The sequence below is a fragment of the Gobius niger genome, assembly GCF_951799975.1.
Source record: "Gobius niger genome assembly, chromosome: 22".
NCBI classification, from domain to species: Eukaryota; Metazoa; Chordata; class Actinopteri; order Gobiiformes; family Gobiidae; genus Gobius; species Gobius niger.
Window position 1 is genome coordinate 8659325 of NC_136873.1, and position 20234 is coordinate 8679558.

At 36.1% G+C, this 20234-nt stretch overlaps 1 protein-coding gene across 1 annotated transcript in view; it reads left to right on the plus strand.

Moving 5' to 3' along the window:
* Window positions 1–11478: 11478 nt before the first annotated feature.
* Window positions 11479–20234, plus strand: part of LOC306981579 (uncharacterized protein) — a gene marked incomplete at its 5' end in the record, with an annotated part of 59170 nt that continues 50414 nt past the window's right edge. The window contains 3 exons of the mRNA XM_079581187.1: window positions 11479–11585; window positions 15100–15206; window positions 15276–15364. Of these exons, the coding sequence (XP_079437313.1) occupies window positions 11479–11585; window positions 15100–15206; window positions 15276–15364 (303 nt within the window). The remainder of the gene's footprint in view (window positions 11586–15099; window positions 15207–15275; window positions 15365–20234) is intronic.

Sequence of the window (20234 nt, forward strand, 5' to 3'; positions counted from 1 at the left end):
GCCGACCCTCCTGACCACGTGGTTCAGTCTGGACAGGAAGGCCAGCTCCGTCCTGGGCCTTCTACCTGTCCCGAACCGTCCTTCCCAAACCCAGGACCTTCTGAGAGACTCATGCAAATGTTGTTAGCATTTAGCCTTAGCATTTAGCCTTCGCATTTAGCCTTAGCATTTAGCCTCCTCCTCTATGGGACCAAACGGTGGTGAAGTTTGAAGTGACCGAGCTCTTCCACGTTTGCCTTATTTAAATCTCTTAACCTCCACCTGAGCTGAGCACATGCCCTCCTGTTCGGCTTTACCCAAATCTAAAAGCTCCTCGACTGGAGAGCAACAGAGCAGAGCCTCATTTGAAAGTGTGGCTTTTTCTGTTGTGTTGTCGGCGATCATGTGACACATTTTTCATCACGTTTTTGACATGTTTTGTTGCTTTTTTTTAATCATTTTGTTGTCATGTTTTCATCACGTTTGTGTTACTTTTTTGTCACTTTTTTGTCGCATTTCTGTAATTTTTTTGTAATTTTTGTGTAATTTTTGTGTAATTTTGTGTAATTTTTTTGTCACTTTTTTGTCACTTTTTTGTCACTTTTTTGTCACTTTTTTGCCACTTTTTTGTCGCTCTAATGTCACCTTTTTGTTGCATTTTTGCCATTTTTGGTCACTTTATTTGTCGCATTTTTTGCCACTTTTTGTGCCTTTTTGTCACCTTTTTGTTGCATTTTTGTTGCATTTTTGTCATATTTTAGTCACTTTTTTCTCACATTTTACTCACTTTTTTGTCCTGTTTTAGTCACTTTTTTGCCACTTTTTTGTCGCTCTTATGTTATCGTTTTGTTGCATTTTTGTAACTTTTTTGTAACTTTTTTGTGTCTTTTTTGTCACCTTTTTGTTGCATTTTTGTCATATTTTTTGGTCAGTTTTTTGTCACATTTTAGTCACTTATGTGTCGCATTTCTTGCAATTTTTTGTCTATTTTGTCATGTTTTTGTAACATTTTTGTAATTTTTTTGTCACTTTTCTGGTCACATTTTTGTCACTTTTTTGTTGCATTTTTGTCACTTTTTAGTCACTTTTTAGTGTCTTTTTTGTCATGTTTTTGTCGCATTTTGTCATATTTTTTGGTCACTTCTTTGGTCACTTTATCTGTCACATTTTAGCCATTTATTTGCCATTTTTTGTAACTTTTTTTGTCACTTTTTTGTATCTTTTTTGTCATGTTTTTGTCGCATTTTTGTCATTTTTGTTCACTTTCTTTTGTCACTTTATTTGTCACATTTTTGTCATATTTTTTGGTCAGTTTTTTGTGACATTTTAGTCGCTTATTTGTCAATTTTTTTGCCATTTTTTGTGTCTTTTCGTCACCTTTTTGTTTTATTTTTGTCGCATTTTTGTAACTTTTTAGTAACTTTTTGCCACTTTTTTGCCAACTTTATGTCACATTTTTGTTGCATTTTTGTCATTTTTGGTCACTTTTTTGGTCACATTTTTAGTCACTTATTTGTCGCATTTTTTGCTATTTTTTGTGTCTTTTTTGTCATATTTTAGTCACTTTTTTGGTCACTTTATTTGTCACATTTTAGTCATTTATTTGCCATATCTTGTCTTTTTTGTTGCATTTTTGTCATTTTTTTGTCGCTCTTTTGTTGCGTTTTTGTTGCATTTTTGTCATTTTTGGCCACTTTATGTGTCACATTTTAGTCGCTTATTTGTCACATTTTTTGCCATTTTCTGTGTCTTTTCTGTCACCTTTTTGTCAGCTTTTTGTGTCTTTTTTGTCATGTTTTTGTCAGCTTTTTGTGTCTTTTTTGTCATGTTTTTGTCACATTTTTGTCATATTTTTTGGTCACTTTTCTGTCACACTTTAGTCACTATTTGTTGCATTTTTGTCATTTTTGGGTCACTTTTTAGTCACTTATTTGTCACATTTTTTGCCATTTTCTGTGTCTTTTCTGTCACCTTTTTGTTGCATTTTTGTCAATTTTTTATGTCTTTTTTGTCATATTTTTTGGTTACTTTTTTGTCACATTTTAGTCACTTATTTGTCGTATTTTTTGCAATTTTTTGTGTCTTTTTCATCACGTTTTTTTCGCATTTTAGTCACTGTTTTGTCGCTCTTTTGTCACGTTTTTTTGAGCTTTAGACTCCCCTCTCATCGTTCTTCTTCTCTGCTCCTCTGCAGATCGTGAACGGCCCCCGGTCAGATCTTGAATGGCGTCCTCCCAAGGGCCTCCCCCCTCAGGCGGGAGGAGAGCAGACAGCAGGGGGCGCTCTGGGGGAGACCGACGGGAGAACGTGAGGTGAGATCTTCATTAAACATCAAACTACAGACCCAGAACCCACACACACTGAAATGATGGTGATTATCTCCAGCAGGTCCCAGCGGCGCCCCCTGTCTGTGAGCGAGGTGCAGGACCTGCTCAGGGAAAAGGTACGAACACGCGCAGGTTAATGCTTCAGTCTAGCCTTGAGGTGTGATTGGACGATGACCGATTTGGGGGCGGGCTTTTGCGAAAGATCCATTTCAGACAAACCCGTCCATTTCATAAGTTAATCACAACAGTGTTTCCTTTAACCCCTTAACTCCCACCTGAACCGAGCACGTTTACTCCAGTTTGGCTTTACCCCAATCCAAAAGCTTCTGGAAAAAAGGTGTGAAAATAGAGACACAACTGAGACGAAAACAATGATGGAAATGTGACAAAAAAGTGGGAAAACGGTGACGAAAAAGTGGCAAAAATGTCACAAAAAGTCACAAGAAATGGACAAAAAATTGACGAAAAAATGACAAAAATGTGACCAAAAAAATTACAAAAATATGACAAAATGTGATAAAAAATTGACAAAAAAATACAAAAATGTGACAAAAAAAAGGACAAACAAAAGACAAAAAATGAAAAAAAAATGATAAAAAATTGACATATTTTTTTTTACAATTTGACAAAAAATTACAAAACAATGACCAAAAAAATGAGCAAAAATGTAATAAAAAATTGACGAAAAATGGACAAAAATGTGACCATTTCTTTATTTACAAAAATATGATAAAAATTTGACAAAAAATTACAAAAAATTACAAAGATTTGATAAAAAATTGACGACAAAATGAAAAAAAAAAGTGACAAAAAATCACAAAAAATGTGATAAAAAATTGGTGAAAAATCTACAAAAAAATGACAACAAAATGACAAAAAAAAAATCCAAAAATGTGTCAAAAAATGACCAAAAATTGACCAAAAATTGACCAAAAATTGACCAAAAAATGACCAAAAAATGACCAAAATGTAATAAAAAAAAATTACAAAAATTTGAATTTTTTTTTTTTTAAATGACCAAAAAATGACAAAAAATGACCAAAATGTGATAAAAATATGACTTTTTTTTTTTTTAAATTGACAAAAATTACAAAAAATGTGATAAAAAATTGACGAAAAATTGACAAAAATGTGACAATTTTTTTTTACAAAAATATGATACAAATTTGACAAAAAAATGACAAAAATTTGATAAAAAATTGACCAAAAGTGATCAAAAAAAATTACAAAAATGTGAAAAAAAATATATTTTTTAAAATGACGAAAAAATGACAAAAATGTGACAAAAAATGACCAAAAAATGATTTAAAAAAAACCTGACGACGTGAGGAAAAACATCCTCTCGGTTCAGGCGGGAGTTAAGAGTTCAACTTTGCGAAAGGAGTGAAACAGCGCCCCCAATCTGCCGCTGGTGGCCAAAAAGTGAACTGCATCCACATTGACCATTGAGAATGAATGGGTGAGAGTTAGCATTAACCACACCCAGCACAAAAGCAGGTCACTCTCTGTTAGCTAGTTAGTTAGAGTTGAAAACTAAGACCTACAAAACTCATCTAAGCTTCATCCGCGTTTTCATCGATTTTTTGTCACATTTTTGTCACATTTTTGTCACATTTTTGTCACATTTTAATGGCTTTTTTGTGTGTAAAGTAACTGTGAAAGGAGGAAAGTGCGGTGGATTTTCTGCAGGAAACACAAGGCGAAATCAGGTTTATTTTTCACATTCTCAGTCCCCGAAAAATGACACGCTGAAGTGGATCCCATTGTCCCTCTAAAACCTGCCCGTGTGTGTGTGTGTGTGTGTGTGTGTGTGTGTGTGTGTGTGTGTGAGGATTCTGACATGTTTCACAAAGCACAGCCCACACTCGTCAGTTTAAAACCACACTCGTCCCTGTCCTCCCACGCGGCTCCGGGGACTGAAAGGAAGGAACATTTTCAGAAGTGTTCCACATCCCCCCCCCCTCCCCCCGAATCCGCCCGCAGCTACACAAACGCGCTCCGCTGAAATCCTCCCCGGCTACAGCGCGGTCACGGGTTTGACTCCCGGGGACATACGGGAGTCAAACTCGTGTGTGAGAAGTGTTGGGCGGGGTTAGTGTAAGTGCAGGTCGTTTATGCACTAATTTAATTCAGCTTTTTTATTTGAGCATCTGAGTGAATAAGTAATGAATAACGTGGATGTGATGCTCAAAAGGAGGAGGCAGAAGCTTCACCTCTTACCACCAAAACCAAACCCATTCTCTCCTCTTTGACATTGTAGTCACTTTTTATTTCCCTTATGTGTTTTTGTCACTTTTTATTACATTTTTGTTAGATTTTTGTCTTTTGTTGGATTTTTGTCATTTTTCTGCAGGATTTTTGTCACTTTTTTGTTGTATTTTTGTCACTTTTTTGTTGGATTTTTGTCACTTTTTTGTTGTATTTTTGTCACTTTTTTGTTTGATTTTTTCACTTTTTTTGTTGGATTTTTGTCATTTTTTTGCTGGATTTTTGTCATTTTTTTGCTGGATTTTTGTCATTTTTTTGTTGGATTTTTGTCATTTTTTTGCTGGATTTTTGTCATTTTTTTTGTTGGATTTTTGTCATTTTTTTGTTGGATTTTTGTCACTTTTTTGCTGGATTTTTGTCATTTTTTTGTTGGATTTTTGTCACTTTTTTGTTGGATTTTTGTCATTTTTTTGCTGGATTTTTGTCATTTTTTTGTTGGATTTTTGTCCTTTTTTTGTTGGATTTGTGTCATTTTTTTGTTGGATTTTTGTCATTTTTTTGCTGGATTTTTGTCACTTTTTTGTTGGATTTTTGTCATTTTTTTGCTGGATTTTTGTCATTTTTTTGTTGGATTTTTGTCCTTTTTTTGCTGGATTTTTGTCATTTTTTTGCTGGATTTTTTCACTTTTTAGCTGGATTTTTGTCATTTTTTTGCTGGATTTTTGTCTTTTTTTTGTTGGATTTTTGTCATTTTTTGCTGGATTTTTGTCATTTTTCTGCTGGATTTTTGTCATTTTTTTGTTGGATTTTTGCCATTTTTTTGTTGGATTTTTGTCATTTTTTTGTTGGATTTTTGTCATTTTTTTGTTGGATTTTTGCCATTTTTTTGTTGGATTTTTGTCATTTTTTTGTTGGATTTTTGTCATTTTTTTGTTGGATTTTTGTCATTTTTTTGCTGGATTTTTGTCATTTTTTTGCTGGATTTTTTCACTTTTTTTGTTGGATTTTTTTCTTTTTTTTGCTGGATTTTTTCACTTTTTTTGCTGGATTTTTTCACTTTTTTTGCTGGATTTTTTCACTTTTTTTGCTGGATTTTTGTCATTTTTTTGCTGGATTTTTTCCCTTTTTAGCTGGATTTTTTCAATTTTTTTGCTGGATTTTTGTCATTTTTTTGCTGGATTTTTTCACTTTTTTTGTTGGATTTTTTTCTTTTTTTTGCTGGATTTTTTCACTTTTTTTGCTGGATTTTTTCACTTTTTTTGCTGGATTTTTTCACTTTTTTTGCTGGATTTTTGTCATTTTTCTGCTGGATTTTTGTCATTTTTCTGCTGGATTTTTGTCTTTTTTCCCCTCTCTCTCTTCTCTCTCATCTCTCTCTCTCTCCCCCCTCCCCTCTCTCTCTTCTCTCTCATCTCTCTCTCTCTCCCTCCCTCCCTCCCTCCCTCCTCCCCCCCCCCCTCCCTCCTCTGTTGAGTGGAGTCCTCTCTGTTTTGTGTGTAGTTGTTCAGATACAGCTGCTTGGACTTGGCAGGTCTCTCTTTTGGCTGAGCTCCTCCTCCTTAATTACCTCACCCCCCCGTCTCCCCCCGTCTCCCACCGTCTCCCCCACCTTCTCCCAGAGCGTAAAGGGCCGGGCAAACAGGGGGCTCCAAAGCGCTCTGACCCCATGACCGCTGTGGTCTGTGGTCCACCTTCAATGTATTTCCTTATATCCATTAGCATTAGCCTCAAACAACACAAACTATGAACGATCCAGATGTTTTAACCCCTTACCCTTACACCTGAACCGAGCACATTTTCTCCAGTTTGGTTTTACCCCAATCCAAAAGCTTCTGAGACCAAAACAATGATGGAAATGTGACAAAAAAGGGAGGAAAAATGTATGAAAAAGTGACAAAAATGTGACAAAAAAAAATACAAAAAATGACGAAAAAATGACAAAATGTGACAAAAAATTACAAAAAAAATACAAAATATGAGAGAAAAATGTGAGAAAAATGTGACGAAAAAATACAAAAAAATGTGACAAAATGTAACAAAAAATGACAAAAATTGATGAAAAAATGAAAAAAAAAAAAGTGACAAAAAATTGATAAAAATTTGACAAAAAATTACAAAAAATTGACAAAAAAATGACAAAAATTTGATAAACATTGACGTCAAAATGACAAAAATGTCACAAAAAAATTACAAAATATGAGAGAAAAATGGGATAAAAATTTGACGAAAAAATGAAAAAAAAATGTGACAAAAAATTTATAAAAATTTGACAAAAAATTACAAAAATGTGACAAATAAATGACAAAAAATTGATGAAAAATTGATGAAAAATTGACAAAAAATGACAAAAATGTGATAAAAATGTGACAAAAAAATGACAAAAAATTGATGAAAAATTGATGAAAAATGGACAAAAAATGGACAAAAAAAGGACAAAAATGTAACAAAAAAATGACAAAAATTTGATAAAAAATATTGCAAAAATGTGATAAAAATGAGACAAAAAAGTGACAAAAAATGACAAAAAATTGATGAAAAATTGACAAAAAATGACAAAAATGTGATAAAAATGTGACAAAAAGATGACAAAAAATTGATAAACATTGACGTCAAAATTACAAAAATGTCACAAAAAAATGACAAAAATGTGACAAAAAAATGACAAAAAAGTTACAAAAATGAGTTGAATACCCAACAATAAAACGATGAAAAAAAGATCCTCTCGGTTCAGAGTTCAGAGGTTAAAGTATTTCGAGGTATTCGGCTGTAGGACAAACACACTGAGCGTAACAGACTGTGAAAGTGTCCCTGAGTGTCCGGTTCGCTAACTCTCCGTACATTCAGGACTCCACTTGTTTTAATTCCTGCAGTCATTCCTTCTGTCCCCCCCCCCCCCCCTCCTCCCCCCTCCTCCTCCCCCGCCTCCTCTGACAGCTCCTCTTCCCTCCCCGGTCCGTCCCGAGTAGCCGGGGGCCTCGCGGTGCCTGATTACCCCAGAGTTTTGGAGCATAATTAGCGGCGCTCGGTCCATGAAAGCCGACAGTGATGGACGGACCCGACGCGTCACTCATATATATGTATCTGTGAGACTTTTAGATCAGGCTTTTGTTTAAAGTCCACAGTTCAAAGTGCGCTGTGTAAACAGGTCCAACCATCGCTGCAGGACCTTCACATGTGGGCGGCAAAACAAGCTAGTTTCCCATTAGACAGCATTGCACTTCCCACATGTTTTAAGCAACTGTAAAGTCTGGTTTCTCATGTTTTGGAACGTTCTACAGTTAGATGTTCCTTCTTTGTTTTAGAGACACTTGGGAGCATTGATTCTAATGGGACTTCAAGCGGCCCAAGAACGGCTTAAAAGTCTGGTTCCAAAGAGTTTTTCTAAACATCGCTCTGACCCATGTGACCCATGTGACCCATGTGACCCATGTGACCCATGTGACCCATGTGACCCGTGTGACCCATGTGACCCATGTGACCCATGTGACCCATGTGACCCATGTGACCCATGTGACCCATGTGACCCATGTGACCAGGCTGGGGGAGGTGAAATATTTTTAACGACGCTGGTTTTTGTTTATCAGCCCGGAAGTTGGAAGCATTTTCAGTACATGGACTGGCTCCAGAGGCTGTCAATCAAGCTCTGGAGCTCTGTGGAGGCTCCGCCCCCTGAGTGCATTTTGTCACATTTTTGTTGATTTTTTGTCACATTTTTGTAGAATTTTTGTCACATTTTTGTCGAATTTTTGTCATTTTTTTGTCGAATTTTTGTCATTTTTTTGTCAAATTTTTGTCACATTTTTGTTGAATTTTTGTCACGTTTTTGTTGAATTTTTTCACGTTTTTGTTGAATTTTTGTCACGTTTTTGTTGAATTTTTGTCACTTTTTTGTTGAATTTTTGTCACTTTTTTGATGATTTTTTGTTGAATTTTTGTTTAATTTTTGTCACTTTTTTGTTGAATTTTTGTCACTTTTTTGTTGAATTTTTGTCACTTTTTTGTTGAATTTTTGTCACTTTTTTGTTGAATTTTTTGTTGAATTTTTTGATGAATTTTTTGATGAATTTTTGTCACTTTTTGTTGCGTTTACATCCTTGTTTTCTTCTCATTTTTTGTGGCTATTTTGATGTTTTTCCCCAAGAAGCTTTTTGATCAGAGCAAAGCCAAACAGGGGAAAATGGGTTAAACCTCTGAACCGCCACCTACACAATCAAATCTCAGTTATTATCCAGGTGTCCAGGCTTTACCCAAATCTAAAAGCTTCCTGAACATGGAAACACGAGATGGAACTGAGTAATACGAGCTGGTGTGTCGGGACAGTGAGGGGATCTCGCCGTCGCTGACCTGGTTTTGGAGTTAAACCCTCATTACGCCGCCAGATAATGAGCTGTCAGTCTCGGCGACAAAACTATTTTCAGCGCCGCAAATTAAACTTCCCGGTCTCTGTAGGAATCCCGTCAGTGGGAGCGAGGCGCTGCCGGTGAACAGGGGACAGGGACGTCACTGTGAAAACTTTCCATGTGGATTTGAGACGATGTTACAGTGACACTGACCTCTACGAAAGTCTTCAAATAGGCCATAGATCTTAGCTTTCAAATGAGGCGTTACATTGTTGATCTCCAGTCGAGAAGCTTTTAGATTTGGGTAAAGCCCAGTATAAAAAAACATGAATCTAAAAGGAATTCCGTGGAGCATGGTGCACCACAAGGTTCAGTTTTGGGACCGTTATTATTTATTATTTATATTAATGATTTTGCTTCTGTTTCTGCGACCGCCTTTCCCGCTCTTTTTGCTGTTGATGCCGATCAAAAAATGATAATAAAAAGCCGAACAAAAATGTGACAAAAAAATGACAAAAAAATGACAAAAATGTGATGAAAATGTGATAAAAATATGACAAAAAATGACAAAAAAATGAAAAAAATGATTAAAAAAAATGACAAAATAAATGAAAAAAAAAATGACAGAAAAATGAAAAAAATGATAAAAAATGACAAAAATATGACAAAAAAATGACAGAAAAATGACAAAAAATGACAAATAAATGTCAAAAAATGACAAATAAATGTCAAAAATATGACAAAAAAAGAACAAAAATGTGATAAAAAATGACAAAAATATGACAAAAATTTAATAAAAAAGTGACAAAAAAGCGTCAAAAAAGTGACAAAAATTAAACAAATATGTTAAAAAAAAACGACAAAAATGTAATAAAAGTGTTGAAAATGTGACAAAAAAGCAGCAAAAATGTAATAAAGAACTGTTCAAATATGTATTTGTGGAAGTGTCACAATTCCGCTAATTTTGGCCAGGCTGGTCCGAGTCCAGGGCTGTTTTTCAGTCCCAGTCCGGCCCCTGTTTAGATCTCCAGAAATCAACAACACTCTGGATGAGTCGGAAATGAGGCTGTATGTCACAAACCCGGAACTGTCCCTGTAAAAGAGAGTGTTTTGTGATTCCAGTAAAAGTCAGTCTGGTCGTAGTTCTGGACGTTCTGCAGCCGTTATAGGTGTCTAAGCTGGAGACAAATGTATGGATAAGTCTCTCTAAGTGGAAGGAAGGAAGTGGATGGATGGATGGATGGATATAGATGGATGGATGGATATAAATGGAAGGATGGATGGATGGATGGATATAAATGGAAGGATGGATGGATGGATATAGATGGATGGATGGATATAAATGGAAGGATGGATGGATGGATGGATATAGATGGATGGATGGATGTGGATGGATGGATATAGATGGAAGGATGGATGTGGTTGGATGGATATAAATGGAAGGATGGATGGATGGATGGATATAGATGGATGGATGGATATAAATGGAAGGATGGATGGATGGATGGATGGATATAAATGGAAGGATGGATGTGGTTGGATGGATATAAATGGAAGGATGGATGGATGGATGGATATAGATGGATGGATGGATATAGATGGAAGGATGGATGTGGATGGATATAGATGGAAGGATGGATGGATGGATATAGATGGAAGGATGGATGGATGGATGGATGGATATAGATGGAAGGATGGATGTGGATGGATATAGATGGAAGGATGGATGTGGATGGATATAGATGGAAGGATGGATGTGGATGGATATAGATGGAAGGATGGATGGATGGATGGATATAGATGGAAGGATGGATGGATGTGGATGGATATAGATGGAAGGATGGATGTGGATGGATATAGATGGAAGGATGGATGGATGTGGATGGATATAGATGGAAGGATGGATGTGGATGGATATAGATGGAAGGATGGATGTGGATGGATATAGATGGAAGGATGGATGTGGATGGATATAGATGGAAGGATGGATGGATGGATGGATGGATATAAATGGAAGGATGGATGTGGATGGATGGATATAGATCAGGGGTCACCAACGTGGTGCCCGCGGGCCCCCAGGGGCCCCCAGGGGCCCTTTGGGGGCCTTTGGGGCATGTCCAGTCGCCCTTGGGACTTTTTCTAAAGTGTAAAACACTTCATTCTCTTGAATCTAATTCTTAAAGTTACAGTTATTTCGGTTCTTGTGACTCAGTATGAGTTTAAATTAAAGCTATTTTAACATAATATGGGGTCAATATCCTATAAGTGAACAGTGTACGTTTAAGTCACTTTTTTGTTGAATTTTTGTTGAATTTTTATTGGGTTATTGTCACATTTTATTGAGTTTTTGTCACTTTTTGGTTGAGTTTTTGTCACATTTTTGTTGAATTTTTGTCACTTTTTTGTTGAATTTTTGCCACATTTTTAAGAAAAGCTGCACTAAACTTAAACCTAAAATCAGAGAACTAATAATAAAGAAAACCTCTGCATGTTGTAGTACTGCATGATTCTACTTCAGTATTCAAAATGGCCGCCATAACAACAAAAGAACTCTGTAAACTGATGCCTCTTGTGGCCTTGTGTCGGTGCTTCAGATGTGTGGGAACCTCCGGGCCGTCCGCAGAATGTTCCGCCTGTTCGACCTGGACCGGAGCGGACTCGTCCACAAACCGGACCTGCAGAGGATCCTGGATCACCACGGGGTCGCTCTGAGGGACCGCGACTTCAGCAGGTACCACTTCTTTAGGTGTGCTAGTGTTTGAGGCAGCACCAGGGTCCTCCTTTCATGATGAAGAAAATCATGATTCTTCAAATTCACAACCATCTCCAGGCCTGGTGATTCTGTCAGACATTTTTTATATTTAGTTATTGTTGTCACGACTCAAGGTGGTGGAAGTCAGTTCTGACAGACTTTAACCCCTTAACTCCCACCCGAACCGAGCACATTTTCTCCAGTTTGGCTTTACCCCAATCCAAAAGCTTCTGGAAAAAAGCTGTGAAAATAGCGACAAAAAACTAACAAAAATGTGACAAAAAACTGACAAAAATGACAAAAATGCGACAAAAAAATGACAAAAAAATGACAAAAAATGTGACAAAAAATGACAAAAATGAGACAAAAAAATGACATCTTTTTTTTTTTACAAAAATATGACATAAAATGACAAAAAATGACAAAAAAATGACAAACATGTGACAATAATGTGATAAAACGTTAACAAACAAATTACAAAAAATTGACTAAAAGTGAAAAAAAAGAAAAAAAGAAAAGAAAAAAATGACAAAAATCTGAAAAAAAAGGTGATAAAAATTTGACAAAAATGTGACAAAAAAAAGACAAAAATGTGATAAAAAATAACAAAAATGTGATACAAATTTAACAAAAAAATTAACCTGGCTAACACCAGGCTGCTGTGTGCGCTCGAATTATTTCGAACTGCACAACAGCCTGGGGACCATGGCCCAAATTTTCCGGTGGATTTGGGAACCAATCACAGAGCGAGGAAGGACGGCAAGATGATGACGCACGGAAGCTTGTAGTTTATTTACGGATAAAAAAATAAAAAAAAGTTTATTTACGGATCCAACATGACAGCAGCAGACACGATGGTATTTTTCGATCAAGCTTTACACCGTGTTCTAAATAGTTTAGCTCAAAAGTTTACAGCGGGTACGTCATACGTCATCTCATGCGATGATACGATTGGCTATGGCTACGTGCAGACGCAAGATACTTTTTTTTTTTTTCGTATCGCCCAATAAACGAGTATGGACCATTGACAGTATCGTAAACCACACCTCTCCTACGAGAAAATGCATTGGTGGTCCCCAGACTAAATATCACTTGTGATTTTAGTCTGGTGTTAGCCAGGCTACAAAAAAATGACAAAAAAAATGAAAAAAATGTGACAAAAAAATGACTTTTTTTTTTTACAAAAATATGACATAAAATGACAAAAAATGACAAGAATGTGACAATAATGTGATAAAACTTTAACAAAAAAATTACAAAAAATTGACAAAAAGTGAAAAAAAATGACAAAAAAATGACAAAAATGTGAAAAAGAAGGTGATAAAAATTTGACAAAAAAAAGACAAAAATGTGACAAAAAATAACAAAAATGTGATACAAATTTAACAAAAAAATGACAAAAAAAATGACAAAAATGTGATAAAAAATTGACGAAAAAATGACAAAAATGTGACAAAAAATGACAAAAACATTTACAAAAATGTGACAAAAATGTGATAAAAATTAAACAAAAAAATGGACAAAAAAATGACAAAGATACAAAAATGAGTTGATTACCCAACAAAAAAATGATGGAAAAGAAAACTCTGATGACGTGAGGAAAAAGATCCTCCCGGTTCAGGCGGGAGTTAAGAGGTTAACTCCTGATTCCACACCTTCCGCCTCGCTCAGCTCCTTTCCACTCCGGCCTCCGAATGACAACAGCTCAACGGCCACTAACTCCGTGAAAACAGAGTTAATCCGTATTTTCGTCGGGGATGAACAGAGCGGAGGGAGGCGGAGGGCGGGGCGGACACGGAGAACGTTGAATCTGGGGTTTCCGATCCTTGACAAACAAGTCACTTAAACAGATCGTGAGCCTCTGGAGAACGGACGGCGCTTCAACCTTTATTTAGGTTTATAAATATAGTCGGACAGTGATGGAGCGCGATCTTCCCTGTCAGAATCGGACGTCAAAGTCACAGAAGGAGGTCGGGCGAGAGTGAGGGGGGACACGAGGGACCCGGACAATTAAAGAGAGACGAAATGAGAAAGAATCCTCCGAGAGCTTTTCCTCCGGACGCTTCAGGACTGCACTGTTAAAACCCCCGCCTTAAGAGACACTGCAGGTGAATAGGGAAAAAATGTATATTTACAGATATCAATTTCAAACGTTTGCTGTCGTTCACTGGCATAAATGTGAGAAAAAAATACATTGCAAGTTTTCATATAAGAAAAATGCCCCAAATTTCCCATCTTTTCAGCGACGAAATCTGAATAATGGATAGAGCTACATTCAAATTTATGGTCGCCACAATGACAGAAAAATGTGTTTTGAGAAAAAGGCCCTTGAAATTGCGTTCTCCCATATAAGTCTATGGGGGAACATTGAATCAGCGCAATATTTAAACATGTTATTGTGAAGATTAGGCATGTTTTCTGTTTCCGGGTGAAAGCTTGTATGTTCAGAGACAGATTTGGCCCAAAACCTGAAAACTGAAAAAATCCTCTTAACCGAGCACATTTTCTCCAGTTTGGCTTTACCCAAATCTAAAAGCTTCTGGAAAAAAGCTGTGAAAATAGCAACAAAAATGAGACGAAAACAATGATGAAGATGTGACAAAAAAGTGAGAAAATGTGGTAAAAATGTAGCAAAAAAATTACAAAAAAAATTACAAAAATGTAACAAAAAAATGAAAAAAATGTGATAAAAATGTATTAAAAAAAATGACAAAAATTTGACAAAAAATGACAAAAAAGTGACAAAAAAATGACAAAAATGTGACAAAAAATGACAAAAATGTGACAAAAAATGTGACAATAAAATGACAAATTTGATAAAAATTGACGAAAAAATGACAAAAATGTGACAAAAAATGAAAAAAAAATGACAGGAAATGACGAAAAAAATGAGGAAAAGGTGATAAAAATATAACAAAAATTTTTTTTAAAAAAATGAAAAAAACAAAACAAAAAAATTACAAAAAAATGACAAAAAATGATGAAAATGTGACAAAAATGTGACAAAAAAATGACAAATTTGATAAAAAATTGACGAAAAAATGACGTAAAAAATGACAAAAATGTGAAAAAAATATGATGAAAAAATTGACGAGAAAATGACAAAAATGTGACAAAAATGAATTGAATACCCAACAAAAAAATGATGGAGAAAAAAATCTGATGACGTGAGGAAAAAGATCCTTAAGAGGTTAAAGCAGAACTAAGTAACTCATGCCCTTCGAAGCCAAAGCTCCACCTCTAACCCACGGAAAGGATTCATTAAAGCAAACATGTTACTTAGTTCTGCTGTAAGATTTGTCTAATGTCAAACTGGAGAGGTTGTGCTTGGCTCCGGTGGGAGTTCAGAGATTCTCCTGTAGTTTCCAGTCTGGTGCTGAGTCGGCCCCTGGTTTCAAACTGGAGAGGTTGTGCTTGGTTCCGGTGGGAGTTCAGAGATTCTCCTGTAGTTTCCAGTCTGGTGCTGAGTCGGCCCCTGGTTTCTGGGTTGCAGGTTTTGGAGGGCCCAGAGTCCGGGCTCCGCGGTGTCGTACGAAGCTCTGCTGGAGAGTCTGGGCTTTGAGAAGCAAATCCACATGGCTCCGGTCTGCTCCAGGATCGGTCAGATAATCATGAACGAATGCTGTATATAATGTTAAAGCGATAAACAGTGACGGCTTTTTGTTCCAGACGTCTCCAGTCCAGGGTCTAAACGCAGTCTCCAGTCCGGACGAGGATCTGAGCCTCCCTCGGGCCGCGGGGCTGGCTTCAACCTGCAGGTACAGCCTACAGGCACATAAACAGTAACTATACATCATTTAGTAGAGAACAATATGACCTCGGTATTAAAACCTTCGATATTTCATGAAAGATGAAGCGTAATCATCGTACTGTTAAGAGATTTGGATGATTCAGACACACACGGGTTTGTGCAGATAAAGGCACAATGAGGACGGTTTCTGCCAGACAAACACATCAGATTAAGAGAACAGATGCTACAAAACTGGAGTCTCCCGAACATGAAGGTGTAGGACCCTCCAGCCAGCCCAGCTCAGTGTGTGATCATTGTTCTTTATTGACTTTATTTGTGCATGTTTCTCGTTTTCGCGTGAGGACCGGAGGTTTAGCTTAGCATTAGCACTTTCTCCGGTGCTAATGCTACAGCAGGCGTCCTCGAGGCCCAAACACATTCCTCAGTCACTGAAATAAGTTGTCTTTTAATCCTGGGTGTTCAGATAAAGAAACGCTGATGTGTCTTTGTAAAAGTTTACAATGGGGTCACAAATTAAATTTCACTGTGGTCCGAAAAAAAATTGTCAATTGTCAAAAAAAAAAAGTCAATTGTCAAAAAGTGTCAATTGTCAAAAAATTTCAATTGTCAAAAAAATTGTCAATTGTCAAAAAAAAGTTAATTGTCAAAAAAAAGTTAATTGTCAAAAAAAAAAGTCAATTGTCAAAAATTGTCAATTGTCAAAAAAAGTCAATTGTCAAAAATTGTCAATTGTTAAAAATTGTCAATTATCAAAAAAAAGTCAATTGTCAAAAATTGTCAATTGTCAAAAAATTGTCAATTGTCAGAAATTGTCAATTGTCAAAAAAAAGTCAATTGTCAAAAATTGTCAATCGTCAAAAATTGTCAATTGTCAAAAAAAAGTCAATTGTCAAAAATTGTCAATTGTCAAAAAAATGTCAATTGTCAAAAAGTGTCAATTGTCAAAAATTGTCAATTGTCAAAAAGTCAATTGTCAAAAAAAATGTCAATTGTCAAAAATTGCCAATTGTCAAAAATTGTCAATTGTCAAAAAAAAGTCAATTGTCAAAAAAAGTCAATTGTCAAAAAAAATGTCAATTGTCAAAAAGTGTCAATTGTCAAAAATTGTAAATTGTCAAAAAAAAAGTCAATTGTCAAAGTGTCAATTGTCAAAAATTGTCAATTGTCAAAAAAAGTCAATTGTCAAAAATTGCCAATTGTCAAAAATTGTCAATTGTCAAAAAATGTCAATTGTCAAAAAGTGTCAATTGTCAAAAAGTGTCAATTGTCAAAAAATGTCAATTGTCAAAAAGTGTCAATTGTCAAAAAGTGTCAATTGTCAAAAAATGTCAATTGTCAAAAAAAAGTCAATTGTCAAAAAGTGTCAATTGTCAAAAAATGTCAATTGTCAAAAAATGTCAATTGTCAAAAAAAAGTCAATTGTCCAAAATTGTCAATTGTCAAAAAATGTCAATTGTCAAAAAAAAGTCAATTGTCAAAAAAAAGTCAATTGTCAAAGTGTCAATTGTCAAAAATTGCCAATTGTCAAAAATTGTCAATCGTCAAAAATTGTCAAAAAAATGTCAATTGTCAAAAAGTGTCAATTGTCAAAAAAAATGTCAATTGTCAAAAATTGTCAATTGTCCAAAAAATTGGGGGGAAAGCTCCTGATTGGTTGACGCTCGCGAATTTATCCAAAAAGATCAACATTTCCCAACTCGAGTGTTGTAATTTACCTTGAAAACAGCATGGCTTTTTTCACCCATGATGAGGCTCAAAAAGCTACACTTCTTTCCTTCTTTCTTTCTCCCTTATGTCAGTAATCTACATCGACAGCTTCAAGTTGACTCCTCTAATGTTCTTTATATGTTTCCTTCTCGCCGTAACTGAGGAGTAACTGGAACGAGGATTGTGAGGTTAATCCAGTCTTTCTGATGAGGCTCCTCTAAAGCGAACAGGAAGCCGGTGCAAAGAGGGTTCGGACTGAATTAATGAATGACTTTCCGTCGTCCGCCCCATCTGTCCTCGCCCTCCTCCCGCTCGCCGAAGCGCCTCCGCGTAATTGTCGCTAAGTGTCTGGGCCGAATGCGAGCGGAGATGTCTGCTCGTGGAGTCTTAATGAAGATGATGAGAGGAAGAGGCTCTCGCACTCACGGTCTGGGTAAACACGGAGCTAACGCGAACACGCTGATGGATCAATTAGGCCTCGGCTCCGGCAGCTGCCGCTCACTCTGATTCAGGACAAGGATCCACAGCTCAGGGTTAGTCCTGGAATGATCTGGGCCTGGGGGGGTTTGAAGACAAGGCCAGTTTGTTTGTAGAGCACAATTCATACACGAGGCGACTCAAAGTGCTTCACAAAACAAATATAATCAATAAAAACATCAATATAGAGGTAATCAGTAACAGTAAGAAGCAAGAGTGTGGTTAAAATACTTTCAGTTGTATGTGTTTTTGAGTCTTGTTTTGACTCGAAGGTTGAACAAATGGTTGTGACAAAAATTCAACGAAAATTCAACAAAAAAAGACAAAAATTCAACAAAAAAGTGACAAAAAAAGACAACAATTCAACAAAAAAATGGCAAAAAAATAACAAAAAAGTGACAAAAAATCAACAAAAATGTGACAAAAAAAGACAAAATTCAACAAAAAAAGACAAAAAAAGACAAAAATTCAACAAAAAAATGACAAAAAAATGACAAAAAAGTGACAAAAATTCAATAAAAAAGTGACAAAAATTCAACAAAAAAATGACAAAAATTCAACATAAATGTGACAAAAATTCAACAAAAAAATGACAAAAAAATGACAAACATCAACAAAAAATCAACAAAAACTCAAAAAAATTCAACAAAAAAATGACAAAAATTCAACAAAAATGTGACAAAAAAATGACAAAAAGTGACAAAAATTCAACAAAAATGTGACAAAAATTCAACAAAAACTCAACAAAAAGTCCTGTTTTGACTCGCTCTGTCTTGAGCACTGTTTTTAAGTCTTGTTTTGACTCGAATATTTCAGGAGGCGGGACTTGGTGTGAGAGATTTGATCAGATATCGATATTTGAGTATTTATCCATTTACTGAAAACACTTAGCCTGGGACAAAATATCGTTTTGCAATATCCAGGGGCGTAGCAAGGGTACAAGGGAGGCGCTTTTCCAAATGTCTGGTCAACAGTCGTGTAAAAGCATAAATACTTGGCCACTGCAGCAGTGCCTGATTTTATTTCATTACTAATCTGTGTGATTAAATATAACGGTCACATTATATTTAATCACAAACTGCCGCCCCTGGAGCTCTTTGTGGCTCTTCACAGGATCAAGGTTGGAAAGTTCGGCTCTTGGTCTCGTCAGCCTCCCCCGTCAAGAAGCAACAAAGATACAACTCCATTTTAGTAACAACCAGCCCCACATGTGACATCACAGTCGATTTGGTTGTGTTTGATGGTTAACCTCTTAACTCCCACCTGAACGGATCCCATTTTCTCCAGTTTGGCTTTACCCCAATCAAAAAGCTTATGGGAAAAAAGCACCAAAACGGCCACAAAAAAAAATAATTCAACAAAAGTTGAAAAACTCAACAAAAAATGACAAAAATTCAACAAAAATGCAACAAAAATGTGACAAAAAATGACAAAAACTCAACAAAAAAGTGACAAAAATTCAACAAAAAAATGACAAAAATTCAACAAAAATGTGACAAAAACTCAACAAAAAAATGACAAAAATTCAACAAAAATTCAACAAAAATTCAACAAAAATGTGACAAAAAATTCAACAAAAATGTGACAAAAAATTCAACAAAAATGTGACAAAAACTCAACAAAAAAATGACAAAAATTCAACAAAAAATCAACAAAAATTCAACAAAAATTCAACAAAAATTCAACAAAAATTCAACAAAAACTCAACCAAAAAATGACAAATATTCAACAAAAAAGAAAAGAAAAAAAAACATAAAAAAGGTGACACAACACAGCAACAACGCGAGGAAAAAGATCAGTTTTGTGGGTCTTATCTTTCAAATGAGCTGTTACACAGGCCTATATAATGACCAAAGACGACAGAATGCATTCGGTTCAGGCGGGTGGTAAGGGCTTAACAACTATTCATCTCAATATGAAGCTTCAAGTTTTCATTTCGGTCTGAATTACGGGACTTTCTGTTTCTTTCACTGAACAGAAAACACATGTGACAGTTTTTATTTTCTCGAGCACCTCTTTCAGAATCCAGTCTACAGTATATCTTAAACAAACACCAGCTCAAACTTGGCTCCTCGACGTCCCCGTCTTCCCGCCGAGCTGTCTCCAAACTTCCCCTTATTTACCCACCCATCAGAAGCATCATCTTAAAGTTTACGCCGCCCCTCCTCTGGGACTGCCTCCTCCTCGCACTCGCTCCCGCTGCCTTAAAAATGTGGCGTTTTTTTGAAGAGCTCGAGATGATTGCGTTCACTCACCATATGTTCCCTGTGACAGCCTTCTCCAAAACCTGTTCTGCATCTCTGAGCTTCCCTTAACATTTTCTTCCATTATTTTGGGGATGGACGTCTGATGTCGCGGCTGCCACTCACGGAACGGCGGCGCGTGCCCGGAGTGGAGCGTTTCTTATTAATGTATGTGCGGAGAGGCTTCGGGAACGGCGGCGGAGCTTCGGGAGGCGCTGAGGACTCAAATCCAGATCCGCCATTTTGTGGAGAACAGTGACTGAGAAGTGAAGAAGGAAGTCATGGAGCTTCTGCTTTAGACAGAACTTCAGACTTCTGCTGGATATAGGAGTTATATCATATTCTGACACTCAAATGTAGTAGTAAAAACATAATATGTGGACTACTACAACTATCTAATTAAAAAAATGACAAAAATTCAACAAAAACTCAACAAAAATGTGACAAAAA